The sequence below is a fragment of the Gracilinanus agilis genome, chromosome 5, assembly GCF_016433145.1.
Source record: "Gracilinanus agilis isolate LMUSP501 chromosome 5, AgileGrace, whole genome shotgun sequence".
Classification (NCBI taxonomy): Eukaryota; Metazoa; Chordata; class Mammalia; order Didelphimorphia; family Didelphidae; genus Gracilinanus; species Gracilinanus agilis.
In genome coordinates this window covers 275,497,046-275,523,786 of record NC_058134.1, presented here as the reverse complement: position 1 = coordinate 275,523,786, position 26,741 = coordinate 275,497,046, and the positions used below count along the sequence as shown (strand labels likewise).

Sequence of the window (26,741 nt, the reverse complement as noted above, 5' to 3'; positions counted from 1 at the left end):
GGTGAACCCTTTTCCTATTTTGAATTTTTTTGTTGCAAAAGATGATTTTTTGGGGAGAGGAATCTATTCAGAAATTAAGGTGACAAGAAATATGAATAAGTTTTTTAAAGTTGTTAATCCCAGTTTTTACTTGAAAACTATTTGCAAAATAGGATTAAAACTTGTGTGCAATTTGGTTTTATGAGACTATTTTGAATATTGATAAAATTCCATCTTGGTTTCATAAACTAAAATATTGCAAACTCGTAGTAACATCAGTATTATATAACATAAATGTTCTGCCTCATATTTCCCAAATGATCCAGTCACTGTTTAAGTCCACTATTTTCTATTCGTTTTCCAAACTTCCTTTTTAAAAGATATTTTTATCTTGTCTTTTGGAACTTCCAAAGAGCACTTTAATTACTTTTACTGTTTTACAACTGCTCATTTTTCTTTAATTATTCTTTAAAATATAGAGCCATCTATAAATTGAAGGGATAAACATGGTCTGCTGATAAGAGCACTGAATTAAAAAGTAAAAAATTTTTTATTTCAAATCCCAACTATGACATTTATCTGTCTTCCTTGGACTTAGTATTCTAAAAACCCTTTATCCTTTCTAAATCTTCATGTCCTCCCTCTTCTATAAAATGGGGTACTGAATTAAATTGTCTTCAAGTTCCTACCTAACTCAAAATTCTATAAGTCCCTACTGTTTTGTCGCTTACTAATTGTATTTTCCATGGTAGACTGCCTTTAAGAGCTTCTGTTGCCTAAAATGTACCCTTTACAACCCACCTACAAGCAAGCCCCTCCCATCCTCACTCATTTCATCCTTACATGGCAGTTTTACAGTTTGTATTGAGTTCATGGTTACAGTCTTTCAAACTTGTATCCTTCCTCTGGTGTATTTACGATGCTGGCACAGGCTTCAAGATCCTACAACCATCTCCATGCCACAGTTGGGAATGAGGGTAGGACAGGACTGAATAAACCTGGCAAACCAAATTAAATTCAGTTGCCCCATAAATGAAAATTTGGCCAACAAAATTACAATGATTGAATAATGACCAAAGCAAAATGAGAGACTACAAAAAAACTCTTTAAACTATAAAAGCTGCACTGAGAGGCAGTTTGCTATTAATGTGTTTTGGATTTGGACCCAGAGAATCCGAGTTCAAATTCCACATCTTCGTTTACAATGTAGGGCAAATGAATTCATCTCTCTGCATTGTTTTGCTTCACTATGCATATTTGTCACAAGATTTTTATTTGGTTTCTTTTGTTTGGTGGACAGGTGGGAAGGGAAGGAGAGGTAAAAGAGAGAAGTGAATAGAAGGAATCAGACAACCAAGACAGCTTTGAAAGTTACATGTTGAATTCACAGTATATTCAAGAAGAAAAGCAAGCCCTAAATAACAGAAATTCACAATTCTAAGTACAGTTTTCTCCTGTTATACAATGATGGGGAAATGCTTCTTTCATTTGATGCTTGCTTAATTCAGAATAAAAAGGACTCCATAAAAAAGTTAGACTAGATGATCCCTAAGGTTCCTTCCAGTTCTAAATCTAATTCTGTGAACATATGGGTAATTTTTAGATAACTGAAAGAGATCTGAGCCAAACAATCTTTAGCTGGGTCTTTGAAATAATATTTTTCTTCTAAAATAAAAGCCAATATGATCCTAGGACTACATATTAGAATTAGAATACATATTCCTTATTTTCTCAACATTCATTCAGATTGTATTTAGAGTATCATAAATTCAACAGCAGTCAGTAGGCATTTATATGCCAGGCACTGTGCTAAGCCCTGGGAATACAAAAAAGGCAAAAGACAGTGCCTGCCCTACAGCAGCTTACAATCTAAAGTGGGAGGAAACATGCAAACAAATGCATATGAAGCCAGCTGTATTCAGGATAAATATCAAGTAATTAATGAAAAAAAAATCACTGGAATTACGAGGTAGGGAAAGGCTTCCTGGAGGACACAAGATTTTCGTTAGGATTTAAAGGCAGGACAGCAGGCAGAACAGAGCATTCCAGGAATAGGGGAGAGCCAGAGAAAATGCCAAGAAATGGAGTATCTTGTTCATGAAACCAGGATCACTGAGTCAAAGAGTCTGTGGCAGAGGGTAATGTGTAAGAAGACTGGAAACTGAGGAGGGGGCTAACTTTTGAAGGGCTTTGAATGCCCAAAATATGATTAAGTATCCTGAAGGTAATGGGAAGTCTTTGGAGTTTATTGAGTAAGGAAATGATCTAGGGATCTATAGGCAAAATCTAACAGGATTTTGATTCATTAGGAGACAAGAATAGCATGAACTCAAAGGAAACAAGATTACTGAGTAATGGAGGAAGAACCACCTGGAGGTGACATTGGGGAGCAAAGAAGATTCCAATTTCATGGCCTCAATGAGTGAGCCAGGGAGAATGAATGAAGAAGGTTCAGTTGATACCGAAAAGGAGATCCAGGGAAGCTGTGTCATCAGGCAGGATGGAAGGGGTGGGAGAGGAAACAGTTTCAGATGAAAGGAAATATGTTGCCCATGGACCATGTATTCCAGAGGGCACAGTGAAATGGCTGGGCTGAGACTTTGAGGTGAGAGGATTGCAGGGTAGGGAATGAGAAATCAGTGTGGGGTGGGTGTCGGTAGGGGAGGAAGAGTTTGCCTGATGTTGTACTAGAGTTCAGTCATTGGATTATTAAGGGTATTAAGGATAATTGATTATTATCAGACCTGAGAATGTTCATCTTTGAGTGACAAGTACCACTCATTTGCCCTCAAAGAACTGGCATATCAAGAGATGAGAGGTAATAAAAACCATCAGATTAAGTTATCTCTAGTCCAGTTCCCAGACTTCTAGTTTTACAGATGAAGAAACTAAGATAGGTTGTGACTAGCCAAGGTGGTCACTTAAGCAGATAAATGGAAGAGTTGGGATTTGTACCCAAGTACAACTTCAGAACCACTGTATTTATACTAGACCATACTGTAAAATCTAACTCCTTAACATAAAAGAGTGGCAAGTACAAGAACAACTGAGAGTGCAAATAAACTGAATGTGCCTTCTCAATGTGACCATGAAATCCTTATCAAAAGTGAGGGGCAACTATCAGGAAAAGGATCTGGGAGTAATCCCGCATAAACTGAATATACTAATAAATAAATTCCTAGAAAAGGTAGCTGGAAAGAAGTAAATTCAACTGTGAAAAAGAATTAGATTAGAACCTATGTAATCTAGGAAAAGAGAAACTTAGTCATTTCTTAGACATTAAAACTGTAGTAGTAAGCCATTTTATCAAGACTAAAGAGAGCATTAAATGATCCTTGTCAAAAAGAAGCAATTAAAATTAAAATGAATATATTAGTAACAAAAAAAATAACACCAAGTAAACAAATCACTTATCCCCTTCCTTCCTCTGAACTATCATTATATTGTTTTTGTTCACCATAGTCAAAGGTCAGGAAAGATACTCTTGGGACTTTCAACACTTCTGATCTTAGATATTGTAATGTTTATAGTAATTAAAAGGAATTTTTAAAAATAAAGAATATGAGTTATATAGCATGAATGGCCAATTTAAAATTTGTCACATAAGTGTCTTGAATCGGGATAGAAAATGGAATAAATTAGCTTAAATTTAAGAATGGAAAGAAGAAATACATCTTTGAGGAAAGTCTATATAGGGAAATTGTGGAATTTCAATCCCTGCAGATAATTCTTAATAGGATATACCTATTTAAAGGACAATCTTTATAAAATAAGATTCAAGTCATCTTTCCTAAAATAATCTAGGTTAGTAGCAATCTCTCCACTTTAGAGTTAGACAATACTTTAGCTTTTTACAGTAACTTCTTTAATAAAAAGTAGGCCTAAGGAATCACTGCTTTAAGATGTTCCTTTCCTGTTTTTTATTCTGTTTAACAACCTTGAGGAGTCGATTGTAATACAAAGGGATAGTGAGATTTTTTCCAAAGTTACTGTCAGAGGTTGTTGGGGTTTCTACTATTTCTAAGGACCTGCTATTCAAATTCAGCAGCCATTCCTCAGTTATTCTTGACTTTTCCAATACTTTTGATGGCATTTCTACCTTACTTATTTTTCTCAAACTCAATTCAAGGACCTTCTTGATAATTCTGTTGTCATTCTTTTTCTGTCTTGATTTGCTGTTGCTCATCTTTTTCAATATCATTAATATTGGACAGTCTCCACACAATTCATGGGATCTTTTCCCTCACTTACACAATAGCTCCATTTCTGTGACTCCAAAGCTAGACATGTATAAAATGAGTACATTGTCATATCCCTAAATTCTGGTGGGTTTTTAGTTTTCCTCAATTCCTGATAGCATTACTACTGTTTAGTGTCCCAGTCAACTTTAACACCTTGCCCATTAGCATTAATTCAGTCATTCAACCTCCATTAATTCAAGCCATACCAGTCTTCTTATCATAACTTCCCAGTCAGTCATTGAGAATAATTTAGTAGCTTTTATGTGATAGGCACTGCAGGGATACAATTGAAAACAGAAACACAGACTTTGCCCTTTAGGAAGTCATATTCTAATGAGTGAGACAAAAATGTAAACAACTGTGTGTATCATGTATATATACAATATACACAGGCAGCCTCAGAGGAGAGGAGATCAGAAAAGGTCTCCTTGCAGAGGGCGGCATTTGAACTGAGATCCTCTCCCTTTTTATTCCCACAAATCTATTTCTTATCTACTTCACCAGGCTTCAGCATCTTTCCTCCAAATCTAGCCAACTCATAAGAACATGTTATCTTCCTTAGGTGTAATTTCAACCACGTTACTCCCTTCCCCTCCTTTTTCATAACCTAACAGTGACTCCACATTGCTTTTGCATTAAATTTTAAAACTTTTTTCCCATTTTCTTCCATGTCCTGGCACATGTTCTGTGTTCCAGCCACATATACCTGCTCAAGCACCCTTCTAGCACTTGCCATTCTTGTCTTTAAATTATCCACAAGCCATTCTTACCCTCCTAGGACATGCTACCTACTCATTCATTGAGATCCTTTGTCTGTTGCTCTCACCTTTTGCGCTTCTTTGCCGTTTCAACAGTTATTTATTCCCTGTAAACAAATCTTCTTGTCGACAAAGACTCAAATCACCTTGAAGCTATTCCATATTTCCCTTCATATGAAATACAGGTGTTCACTCTGGTCACTTCAGGACCAATGATTGATAAACAAGCATTTTTTAAGTATTAGCTAGGTGCCTGACTGAAGCTCTGTCCTCAAGGAGCTTCTAGTCTATTGAGGATACCACACATACATAAAGAAGTGATGCCAATTAAATAAAAGTGGTAGCAGATCAATAGCAGCTAGAAGAACCAAGAAAGACTTCAGTTCAGAATTGAGAGATTTAAAGGGAACCTGGTAGAACTGAGAAGGAGAAAGTAATGACTGACAGTGTAAAGCTAGGAAGATAGGAGGATGAAGCATCATCTCTGAGGAATAACCAAAACCCAGTTTGCCTGGATTGTCAAATACAGCACAGGCAAAAATGGATGAGTTTGAAAAGGATTGTTGGGGTAGAGATACTAATTATGAGACTACTTCAATGATGCTGGCAAATGAATTTCATCCTTGATTTTTGAAGAGAACTAGTGACATCACAGGGTAATATCTAGTGTGGTGTATAATTAGATTTAAGTGAGGCAGAGTTGCACAAAGTCGATGGCCTCAATCTCTCTTCCAGAGTCATCGAAATCTAGTAGCAAGACAAAAGTCAAGAAAGATTGGTGATGGCTCAGGATGCAGTGGATGATTTTGGCAGGCAAAAGATACTGAGGGCCTGAACTAAGGGTACAGATTGTAATTCGGTAATTGATTAGATATGCAGAATAAGGGAGAATGAAAAATCTATGATAGTAATCTAAGGTTGTGAACCTGGATGACTGGAGGATAATGACATCCTTAACCAAAACGGGAAAGTTTGGAAGAGGGAAGTATTAGACTATGAGAGGGCTCAATAATGGATTCTGCTTAGCTGTTTTGAATTGAAACATCCAGTTTTTGATTCCTCTGGTAGCTGCAAATACTTGACTAATGCTCAGGAGAGAGACTAGGTAGGGTTAGGTATATAGAGCTGGAAGTTATCTGCATGGGGATAATGAAATCCTTGGAAACCAATGAGGTTGCCAAGTGAAAAACTAGAATAGAAAACCTTGTGGAGCAACCACGGTTAGGAGAAATGAAATAAAAGAGATTAAGAAGGAATACCTTGACAAGTCAGAAAAGGGGGGTTGGGGAGAGGGAGAGCATAATCACTCTACCCAATTTCTTCTCTTCCCCCTGTTCTGAATATGTAGACGTGTGTATTTATCTAAGTCCAGCTGGGTTTGGTCATGGGTTTGGAAACTTGTTTTGTTTTGTTTTGTTTTTTAATTTGGTCAACAGCAATAATAGCCACCATTTACCTGGGCTTTAAAATTTTGCACATCACTTTACATTATCTCATTTCAGCCTCACAGCCCTTCAAGATAGTTATTACAGATGCTATTAAACCCCATTTTAAAGATGAAGAAATAGAATTTCAAAGATATGATTTACTTGTGCTCACATAGTGATAAGAACATTTAAGTGCTGCTTTTTTATGTTTGTGCTTCCTTATCTCCCTAATATCTGTTAATTTTTTTATTCTTTTAATAAAGGGACTTTGCTTTCTACTCCCTCTGTAACTCCTTAAGTATTTTTTACCCAGTAAACTTTGATAAATACTGATAAAGCAACTTCATTTTTTACTTAAATATTTATTTGCTACCCAAGAGCTTCCTGCCATATTTGTTGTTGTTGTTGTTTTTAAGAGAGAATATTACCAGATTGTCACAATTAGATCTTATTCTGTCTTCCTTGATCCTACCGCCATTGCTCATTGTGTTAATGAGAAAAGGGTAAACTGGAGAAAAGGTAAAGGTTATAAGAGGGTAGGAACAACAAAGGAGGCTGTTATCTCTCTCAGCAGCAAATTTCTCCTCCATTCTAGGTCTCCCTCCTTATACTTTGCTGCTTGAATAGTTCCCAAGACCCATCTCCAAACTATTAAAGTCAGCTTCACAGTGAGCAAGTTGTCCAATAGTAAATCCTAGTTAGTATATGAAGTTCTCACTTTGGCATGGCTGGAGTTAAGCTCTCTGTTAACTTCACTGGTAAATACCCTAAATAGATATTATAATTACTTAGATGATTTTTGTCTAGTCCCAGCCAAAAGAGCACCATAGTTGTTTTTCTATTAGTCAATTTCTAACATTTTTCTGTTGATATCTTAGTGCTATACTATGGTACCAAATTATCTGAATGTTTACCATTGAGGTTGCTTTTTCACAGTAACCCAAGTGAAAAATAATCAGAATTTTAATATGTAATATTTCACAATAAAATGAGTCATTTATCTCAAAAAATAGGTATTGGCAACTGGTTTTTAATTTTTTTTTCCTGCTAACTAACCGCAAAAACAAATTTTCCTACAAGGAAAAGTCATATGCACCTTTTGTGAATATACAACTCTATTTGTCCATTGTAGCATACTCTGAGTGGCATTAAGCAAAACCCAAAGAGGTATAATTAGAGAAAACTTAACACCTTATCCAGGTAGATACTAAATGATATGTTATTATCAGCTATTAAAAATGATCACTGAAATTTGAGATCAAATTTTTTTAAGAAATCACATTGATTCAGCAGCTGGGTAGTTCAGTGGATTGAGAGACAGGAAGATCTAGGTTCAAATGTGACCTCAGACACTTCCTAGCTATGTGATGATCCCAGGCAAGTCACTTAACCCCTATTGCCTGGGCCTCACCACTCTTCTGCCTTGGAACCAATACACAGTATTGATTCTAAGGTGGAAGGTAAGGATTTTTAAAAATTGCATTGCTTCTACCTATTATATTAAAAACTGAATTGTAGCTCATAAAATCATTTAATTTTGGTCCAAGAAATAGTCAATAAATCTGTCCACAGTTTTCAACTTTTCCTGAAAAGTTTTTCTGAAATTTGGATTGCCAGAATATTGGGAAAATAGAAAGAGTAAAAATGTACCTGCCCTGGGTTCTAAATGATAGTGCTTTACCAGTCTCTGATAAACTGAGTTAAAAAAGGAGGGCTTTGTGGGACACTTTATTGGGTATGGGTAACTAGCAATAAGCAACATAATTACCTTTGAAAGCAATTTATTTTGCTTGCATGATCCTGTAATTGTTACTTACTCAGGCGGCTATTTCAGGATACTGAAAACATCAAATCAGATGAAAAAATAAACATCCAATTAGAAACTTCACTTTTTCAGTTAATAGAGAATTTGCTACAATTAAAAGTCTAAAAATATTTTATATCCCAAATTGAAATGAGATAGAATGGTTCTAAGTTTGACAGACCAAAATATTACTTTAGAGTTTTTATTTACTAAGCATCTGAAATTAAATTTGGGGGCATAAAATGGGTGGATTAATTAATTGTGTTTTTATTTGACCAAAAGCTTAACAACCTTAAAAAAGCTGTAATTAGAAATCATCTATATGTGTATTACTAAAGAAAAAAATCCGTTCCTCCCTGCACATTGTAGTTAAATCTTTTTAAATTGTAAACTGATATTTACTTTTACTTGAGGTCACCAATTTTTACTTTTTCAGTGTTTGAGCAACACCCCTCCACTTACTGAATATTTCCTCAATGATAAGTACCAAGAAGAACTGAATTTTGACAATCCCTTAGGAATGAGAGGTGAAATAGCAAAATCTTATGCCGAACTCATCAAGCAAATGTGGTCTGGAAAATACAGCTATGTCACCCCAAGAGCCTTTAAGGTTAGTATGATGTGGGTGGGTGGGAGGGAGTGCCCATACTAATGAAATTGTGAGTTCACAAGTTGTTTTTGATACAAAACTGAATACAAAATAGTAAGCCTCTAAATTCACAGGATTGAAAGTTTAGCATGGTTGAAAATGTTGGCCCTATGTATTTTTTAAAGCTCAGTTTGCTACAGTATATAGTTTTTCAAGAAATTATTACCACAACATCAATTTAAAAGATATAATTTAACTACTAATTGAATTTATCTTGAACAAAAAATATTTGCTCTTTTAGTGCTGAAGCGAGTGTAAGTTCTTTGGTTCTTATGTTTGGCAAGTGGTGCTCTCCAACTATAGTGAAACCAAACTAGTTTTGAGTTGTTCTTATCTAAACTGTAGTGTACAGAGAGACAGAGACAGACAGACAGACAGACAGACACACACACACACACACACACACACACACCCTAGTACATGTAATTTATAGAAACATTTTCTAGGAATACTTTAAGAGAGGTAACTAGTTTGTTTCCCTTTACATACAGGGAATTGAAAATTGCAGGTCATTATTTTTCATTAACATAAAGTACCCAAGATCACCTGCAGGGCAACATTTTATTTGTCTCCTAGTTACTGTCTGTATTTGTTTTTCTTTTTTAAAACAACATTTTAATACTGCATATACTATCAGACCTGTTGATATTTGGTTTTGCTGAAATGAATTTTTTTTTATAAGGGAAGAGAATAACAAATAAATTTCAAAATCAAAGTGTTGTAAAAACAGAATATTTAAAAATTTTTAAAGAATGCTGCAATCTGAATTAACTTTTTTCAAAATAATACTATCTTGTCCTCCAAAAACTAAAATACGCATGTATATGTTTGTGCAAATATATACAAATATGTTAATGAACTATAATATGCTTTGATTGAGGAATGGATAAAAAAAACTTAAGACATATGGCTATAACACCAAGAAATTATGAATCTGAAGAGATGCAATATACATGGGAAGAAGTGAATTAAATGAACTGAAATAAAAATTTACAAGAAAATGGTAACAGTGCCTGCAGCCATATAAATGAAAAAATCTTTGAAAAGAAGATGAACTTTGAGTAATTTTTTTTTTTAACACTAAAAGTCCTGGAGAATATATAATGAAAATAACTCCTCTCATAACAGAAAAGTAGGAGATCACTAGGGCAAAATAATTTAGGTCTGTTGTTAAACAGGGCAGCTAGGTGACCCAGTGGATAGAGTACCCGGCCTAGGGTTGGGCAGATTGATCTTCCTGACTTCAAATCCAGCCTCATAGTAACTGTTGTAAGAGTGAAATTTATATATGAATGTATATATATGTATTTTCTATGGACACGTGGAAATTATCAAACTACATTTCCCGTGGTCCAACGGGTTTCCGTTTCCTGTTCTTTGGGCGTGGGGATGCGTACGTCACCACGCAGAAGTCAGTTTAAATCTCCTGGGTTAGGAGGGAGTGGCCCTCTTGGCCAGCAGACTCAGGAAGAGACAGGAGGTAATAATGGCTGGAGCGGCAGTTTTAAATTCTTACAAGTGCGTGGTCTAATGACTTTATCTTTCAGCATGGCTTTAATTAAACTACTAATTTATACTATTATAGCAGCCTTTATTATTTTTTATCCTTATACTGTGTGACCCTAGGCAAGTCATTTAACATTATTTGCCTGTTTTCTGAAGAAGGAAATGGCTAGCTTCTCCATTATCTTTGCCAAGAAAACCCTAAATATGGTCAGGAAGAGTTGGACACAACTGAAAAACTATTGTACTTTGTTGTTTTTCTTTGGTATGAAGGAGAGTAACTGAATTGTAAAATGAGGGAATTGGACTAGATGGTCTCAGAGATTCCTTCCTATTCTAGATCTGTGATCCTGTCAAATGAGCAATATAAAGACAGGTGTCAAAACTTTTATTTCATTAGGCAAAAATCTTTACATAAAACATTCTGTTGAAGTTAAGAAAAATATAGTGGGTAGTAAAGTGCTTTAAAAGAGCTATTAGTTTGAAGCCAGAATATGTAAGGCTTAACTGCTCTTTATTGCTTAATGTGACTTTAATCAAATCACTTAACCACTCTTGCTACCATTTCCTTATTTATAAAAAAATGCAAGAGTTAGATTAAATGATGTCTAAGAGCCCTGTCCAGCTCTAAATATAGTAAGCCATGAATTTCAAGAAAAACCCAAGTTGCTTTTTCTCTCTGGTATAGATGACAGAGAAGCCTAATACCAAAGGAACAGTAACTGACAGAATTGTTTCTTAAGGGATCTGTTTATCATATATATGAGTTGTTGGGTTTCTCTACCCCCAGTTCTGATTCAACACAAGTAAAGATACAAAACAAGTAATTACTAATGGTATCTATTAAAGTAGTACAATTTAGTGTTCTAAAAATAAGACAAAAATTAAATACTTCCTGCCCTCAAGAAGTTTTCTTTTTACTAGGGGGAGAAACCTTGATAACTCTTCATTCTATAATTAATTGATTATTTACAAGATATATTAAAGTATAATCTTGCTTTTAAAAAAAATTCATTAATCAGATTTAACTCTTTTGCTTGCATTACAGACACAGGTGGGACGTTTTGCACCTCAGTTTTCTGGGTATCAACAGCAAGACTGCCAAGAATTACTAGCTTTCCTCTTAGATGGTCTACATGAAGATTTGAATAGAATTAGGAAAAAACCTTATATTCAATTGAAGGATGCTGATGGAAGGCCTGACAAGGTAAATTTCCCTGCCTTAATATCTCGTGTAAGAGTTGTAATTTTGTAATAGTGTATTGTAAAAATCTATTTGTTTTATTTGTAGGTGGTTGCTGAAGAAGCCTGGGAAAACCACTTAAAAAGAAACGATTCTATCATAGTAGATATATTTCATGGCCTTTTCAAGTCAACCTTAGTTTGTCCTGAGTGTGCTAAGATTTCAGTAACATTTGATCCTTTTTGTTACTTGACTCTTCCACTGCCTATGAAAAAAGAACGTACCTTGGAAGTTTATTTAGTTAGAATGGATCCACTTACCAAACCTATGCAGGTAAATATTATTGTTTCCAGGTAAATAGCACTATTTATGTCATGCTCATAACATTCATAGGAATTCATTTTGAACCTTCATTTTCAAACCCAGTTTAGGTACAATTTATGAGCTCAAGAATTTTAAGCATCATAGTTTTTAGAATATTAAAGAATTTCATGATGGTGTGGTATTTTTTCCCCCAATAAAAATCCCAACCCTCAAGGAGCTTACATTCTATTGTGCTTTCTCACAAGTATTTATTAGATGTCTGCATTCTTTCACTCAGTTTGTCCCAGAATGTGATGCTAAAAATATATTGATAAAATTACTTCTCTCTCAGGTCCTCCATTCTTTGAGTCTCCTTTTCATCAACATGCCCAGTACCCTCTTAGTAACCTTTTTTTCCTACTTTTTGGCTTGTCACCTAGGACAGTTTCTCATTTTTCTGATATTCTTCCACAATAAAGTTAAGATGTCATACTCATTATGGCTAAATCAGAGGACTGACAAAATAATCTAATAATGTAGTTTGTAATTTGAATTAATGATTGATGTTAATAGGTAAATTACATTAATATATTACTCTTCCCAGCCTTTTGGATTTTAATAAGTTCTTAATGGAGCATTTGAACAGGGTTAGTGATGAAGATGATTTTATTTAGGTACCTTTGAAATGCCTATGGATAAGACCTGCAGTGGATGCATGCTGTATTGAATATCATATGGAGAAAAATTCTCTCCCAAGAGAATCTGGTTAAACATAATAAAAATCCACCACTGCTACACACGCGCGCGTGCACACACACACACACAAATGCACATTTTTACCTTTTCATGCAAAGATTACAAAGCATTCTCTAGATTGCAATGATCATACATTATGCATATATTGCCAAATAATAGTAAGCCATAATCCAATTAACTCATTATAGATTTTTTTTCCCCAGTTGACCTAACAGTAAGGTCAGTGGATATATCTGTTCTTAGTTGCAGCTTATATTTAGTGCCCCCAAACTCCCTTAGGAATCAGACTGGGACTAGAAAAGAAAGGCCAGAGTGATCTGCATTATTTACACTTTATAAGGATTGCAGTGGCTTTCCTTATAAAAACTCCATGAGATAGAACATTCCAATCTTGTCCCTATTTCCCAGATAAGGAAGCTGAGGTACAGAGAACTTAATTATCCAGAGTAACACACAGCGAGTTATGTGTCAGAACCAATATCTGAACTTTGAATTGTAGTTACTGCTTAGTCACCCAGTAGTATTCTCTGGACTCTTATATCACACCCAAATCATAATTGGTATGCCTAAGGGGTTCTCCATATTTGAAAGAAAAAAATAGAGAACCTTGGAAAAAGAAATTTGCATCCTCATTTCTACCTTATTGATGCTTTCCCCAAAGTAGATTTATATTGGCACTAGGATGGGAAATATTGTATCTGCCCTTTCTCTGTCCCATCCTTCCTCTTTGGTCAAGTAAAATTGCTTTTGTCATGAATATCCCTGGTTCTGCTTCACTTCTTTGGGGCTTCTCCCATCCTCTTGGCAAGAATGAAGAAACAAATTTATTTACTGAGAACAATTCATAGCTAGAACATGTTCTACCCTCTGGTTGATATAACATCAAGAGTGTGTTTTGTTTTTTCTTAATGAGGTCAGAGGGAGGCTTCTTGCCTTTTATAATCAGATTTTTATATTCTCTTAGTTATAAATACAAGCTTCTAGCTCAAGGAATGAAATGTGTTCTATATAATGAGCCCATTAGTGCTGACTCACTTTCTCTTTTTCTGGCTTTCTATCATTTCTGTTATTTATGTAAAGAAAGACAGAAAAAAAGTGGGGAGGAAGAGGGGAAGAAAATCCAGTCACTGGATTACCTTTCCACCTAACACATGAATTGAGATGGCCATTGTCTGTCAGTAAGCCATCATAGACAGAGCTCCCAGTACTCCCTGTACCTGGAGAAAAATAGTGATATTACAGCTTCCATCTCTGTTGTGTTTTACTTTCAGATATGTGATCTTGATTGCCACAATTCTTGGATTACAAAATAGTTATAAGACATAGCTAGGCTTAGTGGACTTAGGTCTTGACTTGTTCAATATAGTTATAAGACACAACTAGCTGAGTCTTCTGACAGAGCAAGTAATGAGGCCCCTTCCAGTGCTTAAATTCTGCATCTCTGCAAGTTTCAGGGCAAGTGGGAAGATGAAGCACAGGAAATTGCAGAAAGAAAAAAATATTTTGAGTCTTTAAGAGGACCCAACTTGGAATAGGGAAGATTTTGATTCTTTGACAGTGGGTAAATCAGTTAACCTCTCTAGGCTTTCCTCAGTTTCCTTATCTGTAAACTGAGCGGATTGAGTTCAGTAGCCTCTAAAGTCCCTTCCATTTCTCCAAGTCTGAAGTCCTATAAGAAGTTTTTGGTTACCTTTTCAAGCTTTACATTTTAAACAAAATTATATATAAAGGAAACAGATCTTTTTCTTAATGTTTAATTATCTACAAAGTGTTTCTGTAAAAACATATAATTTTTATATTCTGACTTGTTGAAGAAAAAGATCTGGACAGGATTTTTTTTAAGCAGACCTTCAATTGTTATACAAACATTTTTAAGCACTTAGGTGACAGGCACTGAGATAAGCCCTCAAGATACAGAAACAAAAATGAAATAGTCCTAAAGGGGCTTACATTCTATCAGAATCAAAGTACAAAGTAATGAGGAGTAGGGAGAAAACAGGTTAACAGCTGGGAGTTGAGAGTTCATGAGATAATTCAGATAGAAGATGGCTCCTTAGGCTGAGATTTGAAGGAAACCAAGGAGAATCACAAAGAAGGAGCGAGCACATTCCAGCTGCAAATACATGGAGCCAGGTGATGAACTGTGTGTGCAGAATATCAAGAATCTGGGCTTCAGAAGACATGGTGGCGAGTAGTGTACATTTATATATATATTAAGGCTAGAAAGGATAGGTTGGGGCCAGGCTTTGAAGGGCTTTAAATGCAAGCCAAGAAGTTCCATGTTGAATCCTGGAGGTAAAAGATAGTGATTAATTGGCATAAATAAGCCAAAGTTCATTTGATCTCTGGAAAACATTTTAATTCTTATGCATGTGAGTATTTATGATTTACAATACATAAAACAAAACTTCTATAGTATGAAAGCACACTCAAAACTAACAGGAAAGACTTCTCCATCCTGCTACTGATATCCCATTTCATTCACAATATGGATCGATCCTGAAGAAATGTAGATATAAAATTTTATCCAACATAAAAGATAATGAGGATCCCTGATAGCTGGAGGGGGCAGGAAAGGTTTCATGTTCAGTTTTATCTGAGTTTTGAAGGAAAAAGGGAATTCTGGGTGGCCAAGGTGAGGAAAGAACCCATCGCAGGCATGGATGAGAGCCAGCTAGTGCAGTGGCAGAGACAAGAAATAGTATGTGTCATGCTGGGCGTAGCAAGGCTAGTCTTTCTGCTCAACATAGCTCACAGAAGGGATAATGTGTATAAAGGTGATCTCTGGGGAGGCAGAGGGTGTGTTTTTTTAAAGGCTGGAAAAGTAGATTCATAGACTGAAAGAGCCTTAAAAGCTATGGAAAGGAATTTGTTATGGTACAGGCACTAGGGAGACTTTGGTCTTTATGGAGTATGGGAGTGGTATAGTCAAACCTATGCTTTAGGAAAACACCCTAAGCTTTGTAGAGAATGGATTATAGTGGGGAAAGAATTGAAGAAGGGGAACAAAGAGGCTATTTCAATAATCCAGGCCAGGGGTGATGAGGACCTAAAGGAGGCTGATGGCCACTTGAAAAGAGATAGATATCAAGGAGTTAAAAAAGGTGAGATTTTGCAAATGCAAATATGTGAGGTGAGGGAATTGAGGAGCCAGCATTGCAAACCTGGGTGACTAGAAGGCTGATGGTGCCCTTGACAGAAATAAGAGAGTTTGGAAGAGATGGGTGTTTTGGGAAAAAGACAATGAGCTATCTCTTGGATGTTGAGGCTGAACCCCCTATGAGGCCTCTAGATTAACTGTCCAGTAGGCATTGAAAATAAGTTAACTGAAGCTCATGGCTGAATATATAGATATTGGAATCTTCTATAAAGAGAAGAGTGTAGAAAGGAAGAGAAACAGGGCCAGAACAGAGCATTATTGTTCTCACACAGTTGAGCTGGAGGGGGGAGTGATATGGATGTTGAAACAAGAAGTGGTAAGAGAAGGAGCAGACAGGAGGAAGACCAAGAGAGAAAGGGATACCCTGAGGCCAAACCCAAGACAGTAGCCAGGAGAAGACCAGGCAACAAAAAAGGGTCATGTTGCAGAGAACTTCAGAAGAAAAAAGCCTGCCATTAGACTTGGCAATTAGATCATTTATAACTTTGGAAAGAGCAGGTTCAGTTGAGTTAGACGGTCGTGAGCTGAATGACAGCAGGTTGAAAAGTGAAAGGAGAAAAACTAGGCCTAGAATTATCAAAGTGGGGAGTAAAAGTGCAAGAATGTAAGTGGTAGTAGAGCAAGGATTTAAACCCACTTCTTAGGACTCCAGCCCACTGCTGTTTTTACTGTACCCCACTATCAAGGAGGAGAAATAACTTGTATCTAGTGCTGGCTTTGTGTATTTTGCTAGTAATGGACACTTTATTGAGCCATCTTTTTTATCCTCTGGTTCTGTACCTGAACAAAATTAAACATTTTTTGAAATGTGTAGGCTGAAAGATAGCTCTTTTGTTCTGTGCAGAGATGTTGAATGAATTGTAAATGTTACTGTCATTAACTCGTGAATTAGCTGACCTAGTTGTACACAGAGCTGTATAAACCTTATCATGGGACAAATCACATTTTTGTAGGAGACTGGAGAGTAAAGAAATGAAAAGAATTAAAGTCAACAAATAACTCAAATCTTTGAAAGTGTTCATGTAATGCAAATTACCATCCACTTACCTTTTAAGAGGTTTGTTAAGAGTTTGATGGAAGTGCTAATATACAGAGAAAGTCTTCTCACCTAAATCAGTTATATTCTTCAAAAATGCCAAATTGTAACTTGTTTTTTTTGTTGTTGTTTTTTCACCTAGTACAAAGTAGTTGTTCCCAAAATTGGAAATATACTAGATCTTTGCACAGCTCTATCCACTTTGTCAGGGGTACCAGCTGATAAGGTAAGGTTGTTGGGGGTTCTTTAAAACAAGTACATATAATCAAATATTTTATTTTTTCAGCATTGTGGATTCAATTTAATAGGAATTTATCTTTATTTCCTTTTAGATGATAGTTACTGATATATACAATCACAGATTTCACAGAATATTTGCTATGGATGAAAATCTTAATAGTATTATGGAACGGGATGATATTTATGTGTAAGTTCACATCATGTGCTGTGCAGTAGATTACCTAAGAAACATTTACAAAGGAAATATGCCATACTCAGGTTTTTATGGGCACTATTTTTCTTACAGATTTGAAATTACCATCAATAGAACAGAAGATACTGAGCAAGTCATAATTCCTGTTTGCTTAAGAGAAAAGTACAGACACACAGGTTATAGCCACCATAGTGGTTCATCACTTTTTGGCCAACCTTTTCTTATGGCAGTACCTAGAAATAATACTGAAGAAAAACTCTACAATCTTCTATTGTTGAGGATGTGGTAAGTGCCTGCCAGTATACATTAAAAAGTAAATGAGAAATCGAAATAAATGTAATGGAGAAAGCATTGACATAGAAATGTCAATAGAAAGCATATGAATGTACTTTCAGAACATATGTGAGTAGCTGTTTTTCTTAGAGGTTTCAGGAGATAGGCAGCATTTTAAAGATTCTTCTTTGGACTCCTAAAATTCCTTATTTATGCTATTCTGTTTACCCACTATGTCATATGGTTTCTTGGTAGATATCAGTCTTGATCTATCATTTCCTCCTTGAACAATAACCCTTTTTTCCCCAGTACAATTCTATGCTCCATGTATTTTAGTGCTAGGAGGAACAAATCAACTAATCTAACTCCTTTATTTCACATTTATAGAAATGAAGTCTGTTATATGTTAATTAGAAGGAAATGCATTATCTTTGCCACAGATTAAGAAATAAAGTAAAATTTAAGCTGTTTAAGTCTTAGAATTAAACTTACTTATTAGAAATAAAAGATCATATATATTCCGTGTTGGTCACTTTTATTTGTGGTACTATATTTTATAGTGTGAATTTACATTAGATTATTTCCTAGATCTGAATGTTGCCCAACAGATTTTTTCCATTAAAAAGTTACTTGTGACTGATTGCAATAGACTATTGGATAGAGGGGACGGGAGGGTTAGACATTATATGATATGCAACTTATGGCTTCCCCTGATTATATTTTAGCCGATATGTAAAAACATCTACTGAAACTGAAGAAACAGAAGGCTCCCTACACTGCTGTAAGGACCAAAATATTAATGGGAATGGCCCAAATGGAATACATGAAGAATGTTCCCCAAGTAAGAATTGCCTGCTTAAATTTTAGAAAATGTATGCTTTCATTGTTGTTTGAGGTATACTTGATCACCAATAAGAATTTGATTCATTTTTTTAAATTGCTAATTAATGTCCTTGGAAATAGCTTTTAGACTGTGGGTTTTAATTTTTTTATTCCCAGCACCTGGCATAGTAGTATTATAGTGAAATGAAAATAATGAAATGAAGGCCAGGAAAAATTGAGCTAACACCCTTCAAATTCATAGGACTTGTTTTTAAAACTAGTGAATTTCCATTTATTAATTTCCAATTTAGAATTTGAGTAAAGAAAATATATTTTAAGACTTATTTAAATTTTTTTGATGTTGTTGTTATTGCTATTTAATTATTGATTCCTCCTTAGGTGAAATGGAAACAGATGAGCCAGATGATGAATCCAGTCAGGATCAAGAACTTCCCTCAGAGAATGAAAACAGTCAGTCTGAAGATTCAGTTGGAGGAGACAATGACTCTGAAAATGGATTGTGTACTGAGGAAACTTGCAAAGGTCAACTTCTCATGGGACACAAAAAGAGATTATTTACATTCCAGTTCAACAATTTAGGCAATACTGATATCAACTACATCAAAGATGATACTAGACATATTAGATTTGATGACAGACAGCTTAGATTAGATGGTAAGTTTCTGAATAAAGACTTGAACATTAAATTTGATCAAAAGCATGTTGATTTTTTTGATTCTATAGAATTTATATGCAGAATTTATACTCATTTATCTTTCCTACAATTTCCTAAAGTAAAAAAAGGACAACTTTAACCATAATTAGAGACTTTAATTTTAGCAATAGAGGTTATATCTACTTAAATAGTAGATTTTTTTAATGCAACTTTATATTGAACTCATGCTGATACAATCCATTTTTTTAAATTGCTAATTCATGAAAATTTTCTTGGAAATAACTCTTAATCTGTTTTGATTTTCAACTTTTATCTCCAGCACCTGGCATATACCTAGTAGGTGCTTAATCAGTGGTTGTTGAAGTAAATGAAACAGAATTCATCCCCTGGTTACCCAAACATGTTATAAAAATGCTTATTTAAACATTGATGGATTAAACACTTTTAATCTTTTAAAAGGAAAAAAATATTTTTCATCTTAGAAAGATCTTTCCTTGCTTTGGATTGGGATCCTGAACTGAAAAAAAGATATTTTGATGATAATGCAGCTGAGGTAAGTCACTTCATTAATTCAGACATTTAGCATCCTAAAATTAAAGATAGACATTAATATTAGAATATTGATGTGTGTGTTTAATCTGTTTAATGTGCTTAGTTTTTTTAGCAGACTTTTTAGAGGAAAAGCTTTGTAGGAAAGGCTAGTAGTTCAAGCATTTGTCCAAAAATAGTGAAAAAATTCATTGAAGCATGTTTATATTGAAAAGATTGTGGTTTAAAGACTACTTTAGAAACTTACTGAAAAAATTTTAAGTGCAAATTTGTTATTTTCAGAAAAATTCTTCATATTTTAGGAGCTTGTCGTTATTTTTCATAGTAAGGATGGTATCACTAAAATGAGTTTTGTTTCATTTGTTCTCTTAACTCAAGAAATACTTCTCTTTAGGATTTTGAAAAACATGAAAGTGTGGAATATAAACCTCCCAAAAAACCTTTTGTGAAATTAAAAGATTGCATTGAACTGTTTACAACAAAAGAAAAGCTAGGTGCTGAAGACCCTTGGTAAGAGACAATGTTAAAATAATTGTTTCTAATTATTTCCTGTAAGGATTGTGCTCAGGTATGTCCTTCTTGATCTGGAAAATAAGCTGATTTATTAACCCCTTGCTTGATAAAAGGCTAATCAGCAGTGATAAGTCTATTGAGTGATGATATATCTTTGAGATGTGAATCATTTCGAATATAATTTTATGCGTATGTACATGTATATTATGTGTACATACAGACAGCAATTACATTTTCAGATGTAAATGTTTGATAGATTGTAGAAATTGAATTAAATTCCAGTTTACAAATTTTATAGCTTTTCTAAAATATTTGTCATGGCAAAATCTGTCTCAGTTTCCAGGTAATCCAAATGGCATCCTTTTCATTGTAGATTGTACTTTTACAGATTTGTATTCATCTCTTTAAATGATTAAAATATATTAGGATACATAATAAGAGGAAAGGAACACTACTTGCTATTAAAAGTGTAGAATGGGCTCTCTGATTTATTTCAGTTTGTTTACATAATGAGTGTGAATCTTTTGCTGCTTTTGTTCATTAAGTTTCCAACTTTCTTTTTATTTTAGGTACTGTCCAAATTGTAAAGAACATCAGCAAGCTACAAAAAAATTAGATTTATGGTCTCTGCCTCCAGTACTGGTGGTCCATCTTAAGCGTTTTTCTTACAGCAGATACATGAGGGATAAGTTGGATACATTAGTTGATTTTCCTATTAAGTAAGTTTGAATTACGTTTTGCTAAATGTTAGGAAACCACTCATATTTTTTTAAAAGAATGAATGGATTTCTCTTTCAAGATAATTTAATGTTTTAGTAATAACAATATGTTGGCATGTAAATCTGAATAGCACTTGATGACAAAAATAGTGGAATAAGTTTAAATTTTAAGTCTCCAGGCAAATTTTACTCTATCCCAAGGCCTCCTAGAAGCACTTTTTTGGCAGGGAAAGGCCAACAGATAGCAGATGTTTGGGAGAGAGTAATATCAGTGTAAAAGTAAATTGTTTTGGGCAAAATCTATATTTATTAAGAATTTAATAATTTATCAATAACATGAGTTTTTCTTTAAAACAGTGACTTGGATATGTCAGAATTCCTTATTAATCCAAATGCTGGGCCTTGCCGCTACAATTTGATTGCTGTGTCCAACCACTATGGAGGGATGGGAGGAGGGCACTGTAAGTTAACATTTTGTATATTATCTGTAACCTATAAATATAAAGATTTTAGTCTTAGATATTAACAGTGATAGGATGTTTGAAGTATGAGTTTGAACTGTTAATTTCTTGGGGGTATGAGTGTCAATATAATGGAAGGCAAAACCATTGTCCATTAGCCTAACCCAGAGATAAGCTTTTAAGATCAGAAGGTGGTAGTAAAGCTGCTTTGAATCACTGAAACTCCAGCCCCAAATAATCTAGCTGAGTCTTATATTTTTCTGTAGCAAAAGATGAATTTTAAGTCTCATACTGCATTTACCAAGGGTAGGAATCTGAAACTGTTCCAGAGTTTACATATAATTATGTTTTTTAGCTGTTTTAAGAGCAAATGATTAAAGAGCTGAATGTTGCTCTCTTAATTCTAATTGTTATTTACCTAACACAAGGAAGACCTCAGAGTTACAAAAAAAGGCTTTGTTGGGGTATGATTTAGTTCAACAAGCATTTTCTAAGACCCTATTCTGTATTAGACAGATAATCTTTGTATAATTATAAAATCTTGAACCGTTGGACATCTCCCAACATCCCTTTCCTCCTTCATCCCTACCTTGAGTGCTTATATTTGTTTGTTGTATATAGTTGTGTGTAACTCCGCCTCTCGCTCTTCTCTCACTACCACGGCTAGGTTAGCACCTTTTTTACTTTAGCTTTTTATTTAATTATTATTAATAAATTTTGTTAAATATAATACTTGGAGTATTTGGATATTAATTTTTAATCTTACATTTTAGAGGCGCTGTGGATACAAAGAAAAATAAATATCCATTCTTACCTTTTAAATACTGGCAGCTCTCCCAGAGATGCAGCCGATAAATAAATACAAGATAATTTGAAAAGAAAGAAAGCACTAATAACTGTGCGAATCAGAAAGGACTTTGTATAAAATGAGTCTTAAGGAAAAAAGAGCTTACAGGTTTATTCATTTTTCATGAAATGCTAAATTTCTAACAGCGTGAATTAATTAAGAAAGTACTTAGGTGCCAAACATGGAATGAGGTTTTTTTGGTTGTTGTTGTTTGTTTGTTTGTTTAAGGTTTTCTAGGGGCAGCTAAGTAGTTCAGTGACTAGAGCCAGACCTGAAGACAGAGGTCCTAGTTTCAAATCTGACCTCAGATACTCCTAGCTGTGAGATCCTGGACAAGTCACTTAACCCCCAGTTACCTAGTCCTTTTCCCTCTTTTGCCTTGGAACTGATGCTTCATATCAATTCTAAGACAGAAATTAAGGGTTTGAATATTTTTTAAATAATTAACATTTTCTAGAAAATCTTAGGATATATTTATTCTTCAATGAAGTGAAACTTAAGAGTTGATAAAGTAATTTCCTTAATATGTAACTTGGGACCTTGAAGGGATGTTAGTCTTATTCAGATTGTAAAAGAAATGTCTCCTAACCTACACAGAGGGAATTTCAGTGTTTTGTGGATTTTATGGTTACACTTCATATATATGGTTTTCATACCCTCACTAGTTTTAAGCAAAATATCAATTACTCACTAAAGGGACCACATTTCACTCTTAGATACTGCTTTCGCAAAAAATAAAGATGATGGAAAATGGTACTATTTTGATGACAGTAGTGTCTCAACTGCTTCTGAAGACCAAATTGTGGTAAGTACCTGCTATTATTGTCTCTAAATCAAAGGAATCTTTTTTTATATTGTTGAAATTAAATTTAGAAGTGAATTTTTAAAATGCCTACCAAAAGAGATACAGTATAGTTCATGTTTCTGTAAGCATTCTAGTAATTCAGGATTAATAAACATTAATTCTCCTTAATATAAGGAAATATAGAATTGCAAAGCAATTGAAAAAGGATTTATCCTTTAAGCTTATATAATAACAGAGTGCCTTCCATTGGTGCTCTTCCTCCTACCCTCTTCTGGAATTTTTCTTCATCAGTCATTTTATACTTTCAGTCCTTGCCTCTGCCCACGGGCATCTTCATTTCCTTCCACCCCTTCTCTAGTACTCTGGATCTCTAATCTTAGCAGTGTGCATTTTCCCTCCATGCAGATCATAAACCATCCATGCCTTCCTGGTTTGTGCCAGGCTTATCTTTGAATTCATAAAGTTACTCCAGAGGGTCTGCCCAGTGTGCTTGGGGCTCTTGTGTTCTCTTGATGTTGGGTGGAGATCAGCCACTCAATAAACGTTCATTAAGCATCTCCTGTCTGTAAAGGTACTAGGCCAAGTCCTTGGGTTAAAAAAAAAAGAGGTAAAAATGACTTGTACATTTTTAAATCAAATGATAGTTTAAAATAGGAAAACCATTCTTAGGCCACAGGATTTGGCCTTCAGCCAAGTACTGCACAGCCTTTTTCCACAGAAAATACTCTACACTTGATTGTGTTTTTACTCTATGCAGTTTAGTACCTCAAGTTAGTTTATTTTCCTAGGCCTCCATTTTCTCATCTGTAAAAGTGAACAGATTAGAGTGAAGAGTCTCAAAGATCGCCTTCAGTTCAGAAAATCTTAAGATCTTTAGAGGTCTCGCTTCTTCCCTACCTTGTTGAAGCTACCTTAGAAGTAATTCTTTTTCATCTGTTTTTTTAATTGATATTTTTTGTTTTACATCATCTTCTTTCCCATATACAGCCCTCCTCTATCCAGCAAGCCCATCTATTGTAACCAAGAGTAAAAGAGAACAAAACACAATTTAGGCAAAACTGGATAACACATCACCAAATCTGACTTTTCATATAATGTTCCAGACCCATCTTCTACAAAGAAGAGGAGATAGATTTTTTTCATTTCTTTCTTGAAACCAATATATTATTCAATTTATTTTTCCATTCATAGGCCCAGATCTAAAGCTGGAAGGGATGCAAAGACAATTTAGCCTAAATTCCTCATTTAACAAATGAGACATTGAAGCCCAGGGAGATTAAATGACTTGCTGAAAGACTCCCAGGCATTAAACACCAGAAGTGAGATTTAAACGTAGGCCCTCTAACTCCAGGGTTAGTATTGTTTTCACTGTACCCACTGCCTCTATTTATTACATTGTGGCAAATATTGTGTACCTTGTTTTCCTGGTTCTGCTAAATTGGCTCTTCATCAATTTGTCCAGATCTTTCCATCTTTAGGTTTTTCTCATTCATCACTTCTTACAGTTTAGCATTATTCCTTTACATTCATGTCCAGCAAGATTTTCTTAGCTATGCCCAGTTGGTAAACCTTTTGTCTCATTCTTTGCTACCATAAGAAGTGCTGCTAGGACAGTTTTGCCATATCAAAAATTTTTGTGTTTGACTTCTGTGGAGCATATGTGCTTAGCAGTGGAATCATGGAATCAAAGTGTGGATGTTCTCTCCACTTTTCCAGACCAGGTTCCAATGGTTTCCCTTAATTATTGGACCAGTTCAGTTCACAGATCAGGTAGTACCTTAGCAGCCTGCACTCCTCTCACCCCTGCACCAACAAACTGCCCCAACTTGGGTCATCTTCTCTAATTTCCTAAGTGTGAGGTGAAACTCAGAAGGTGTTTGGTTTGCTTCTGTGATTAGTCACTTCTGGGAATCTTTCAAATATAGTTTGGGATTCTTTTTAGAACTCTGCCTATCCACTGACCACTTTATTCATGAGAGATGGCTTTTGATGTTAGGAATTTGTTAGTTCCTGTGTATCTTTAAGCAAAGTTGTTTTTTTACTCTAGTCACCAGCTTCCTCCTCATCTTAACTGCATTTGTTTTGTTTTTACAGAGGTTTTTCAGTTCCATGTAATTGAATTCTATCTCTCGTGTGGTTAAGAACTTACTCGTTAGCCACAGCTATGAAAAGGGCCTGATTTTATTCTCAACAACTTGGGCCAGGGGCAGGGAGCAGGATTGTGGCTGATGTTATGACCTTTGAGCGACTTTTCTCCTCTGAGTATATAGTTGCATATGGTATAAGATGGTGATTTAAATCTAATTTCTGCCGAACTGTTTCCAGTTTTCCCAGCAGTTCTTCCCAAATAAGTTTTCTTTTCTTGAAGTTTTCTTTTCTTTCACTACATTATTGAGATTCTTCCCTATGTATCATTTTGCTTATCTACTTTTTTTAGTTATTTGTTATTATTTTGCCTTGCTCTAAAACATCATCCGGGGTTTTCAGTGAATTTGGTTCCCAGAATGCTATCAGTGTTCATGGGAGGTGAATGCCTTGTGACCTTATTTCATGTTAATATTTCTTGAGACAGAACAGCACTGAATACTAGCTTTCCTAACTGTCTTTGTGACAGCTCAAGAAGTCACCTCATTTTTCATCCCTGAACAGAGTCATATGTATATAAGTACATATTTTAGATGCTATTTTGGACTAGTTTTGATTTGCCCTTAATTATATTTAAAACACAATTCTGTTATTTCATCATTTGATGGTATAGTAGTGAATCTGAAATCATTTTTATTTATATAAATGATTCTTCACTCAGTATTTTTTATCCCATTACTAGAAAGAAATTATACATTGGTAAGTTTGAGTCCACTGGGTGTTTTTGAAAGTAGTTCAGAGTGCCTCAATTAACTAAATTCCTTTTTTATCCTGTTTGCCTTAATTAAGTCATAATTTACTCACCTACTTGACTTCATCTTGCTCCTTGACACATATCAGCCACCATCTGAAATTCATTACTCTGTTAACCCTGTGTCTGTCTGTTTGCTCCCACAGTCCAAAGCAGCATATGTGCTCTTCTACCAGAGACAGGACACTTTCAGTGGGACTGGCTTTTTCCCCCTTGACCGAGAAACTAAACAAGGTGCTTCAGCTGCCACAGGCATCCCATTAGAAAGTGACGAAGATAGTAATGAGAATGACAATGATCTAGAAAATGAAAATTGTATGCACACTAACTGATGAAAGTCCTAGAAGCCATAAAAGAGAGACTTTCCTGCCGGTGGTTTCTGTTGAAATAATGAAGTTACCCACCACATGAAAACAGAAGTCTGAGATGGGGAGTTTCGAATAAGAGAATGTAAATCCTTTATCAGATTTTAACTTGTGCAGTACTTGAAGTGAAACACAATGAAAACTTTAACAGAAATTGTCTCTTAATACATTTACAGTCTTGTATTTACAAGCTAAATATATATAGGAAATCACAAATAAACCCCTTTTAAGTTTGCTGCTGTTTTGATGAATTATGTTTCTTTAATTGTTTTGGATGTGAGTTAACTGATGACAAATGTTAAATTTGTGGATGTTGGTCATTTGATTTACTCTAATAATACTGCAAGAAAGCAATGACTAACCTAGGATGAACTACTTATTCATGTGTATGAAGCAACCATTCATACTACTCTGATATTTTACTGCACTAATAAATGCAGCTTAAATACTGCAGTAGTATCTTGGGAAACCAAATTTTCAAGACTTTTCCCTAATAATCAAGCTTGCCTAGAAAAAAAACTGAATCATGGTGGCAGAAATCAGCTCCAAAAGGTTATTTCTCTTTGTGGTCTCACTAAACCTC

General features: G+C 34.9%; 1 protein-coding gene across 3 annotated transcripts in view; it reads left to right on the top strand.

Annotated features, from left to right (window-relative positions):
* Positions 1-26,392, top strand: part of USP15 (ubiquitin specific peptidase 15) — a 152,189-nt gene extending 125,797 nt beyond the window's left edge. For all 3 annotated transcript variants that reach the window (XM_044678074.1, XM_044678072.1, XM_044678075.1), the window contains 14 exons: positions 8,646-8,819; positions 11,410-11,568; positions 11,653-11,877; positions 16,942-17,025; positions 17,132-17,226; positions 17,326-17,517; positions 18,231-18,346; positions 18,727-19,002; positions 19,486-19,556; positions 19,947-20,062; positions 20,635-20,784; positions 21,142-21,245; positions 22,809-22,897; positions 25,940-26,392. In XM_044678074.1, the coding sequence (XP_044534009.1) occupies positions 8,646-8,819; positions 11,410-11,568; positions 11,653-11,877; positions 16,942-17,025; positions 17,132-17,226; positions 17,326-17,517; positions 18,231-18,346; positions 18,727-19,002; positions 19,486-19,556; positions 19,947-20,062; positions 20,635-20,784; positions 21,142-21,245; positions 22,809-22,897; positions 25,940-26,125 (2,037 nt within the window). In that variant the 3' untranslated portion in view covers positions 26,126-26,392. The remainder of the gene's footprint in view (positions 1-8,645; positions 8,820-11,409; positions 11,569-11,652; positions 11,878-16,941; positions 17,026-17,131; positions 17,227-17,325; positions 17,518-18,230; positions 18,347-18,726; positions 19,003-19,485; positions 19,557-19,946; positions 20,063-20,634; positions 20,785-21,141; positions 21,246-22,808; positions 22,898-25,939) is intronic.
* The last annotated feature ends 349 nt before the right edge of the window (positions 26,393-26,741 follow it).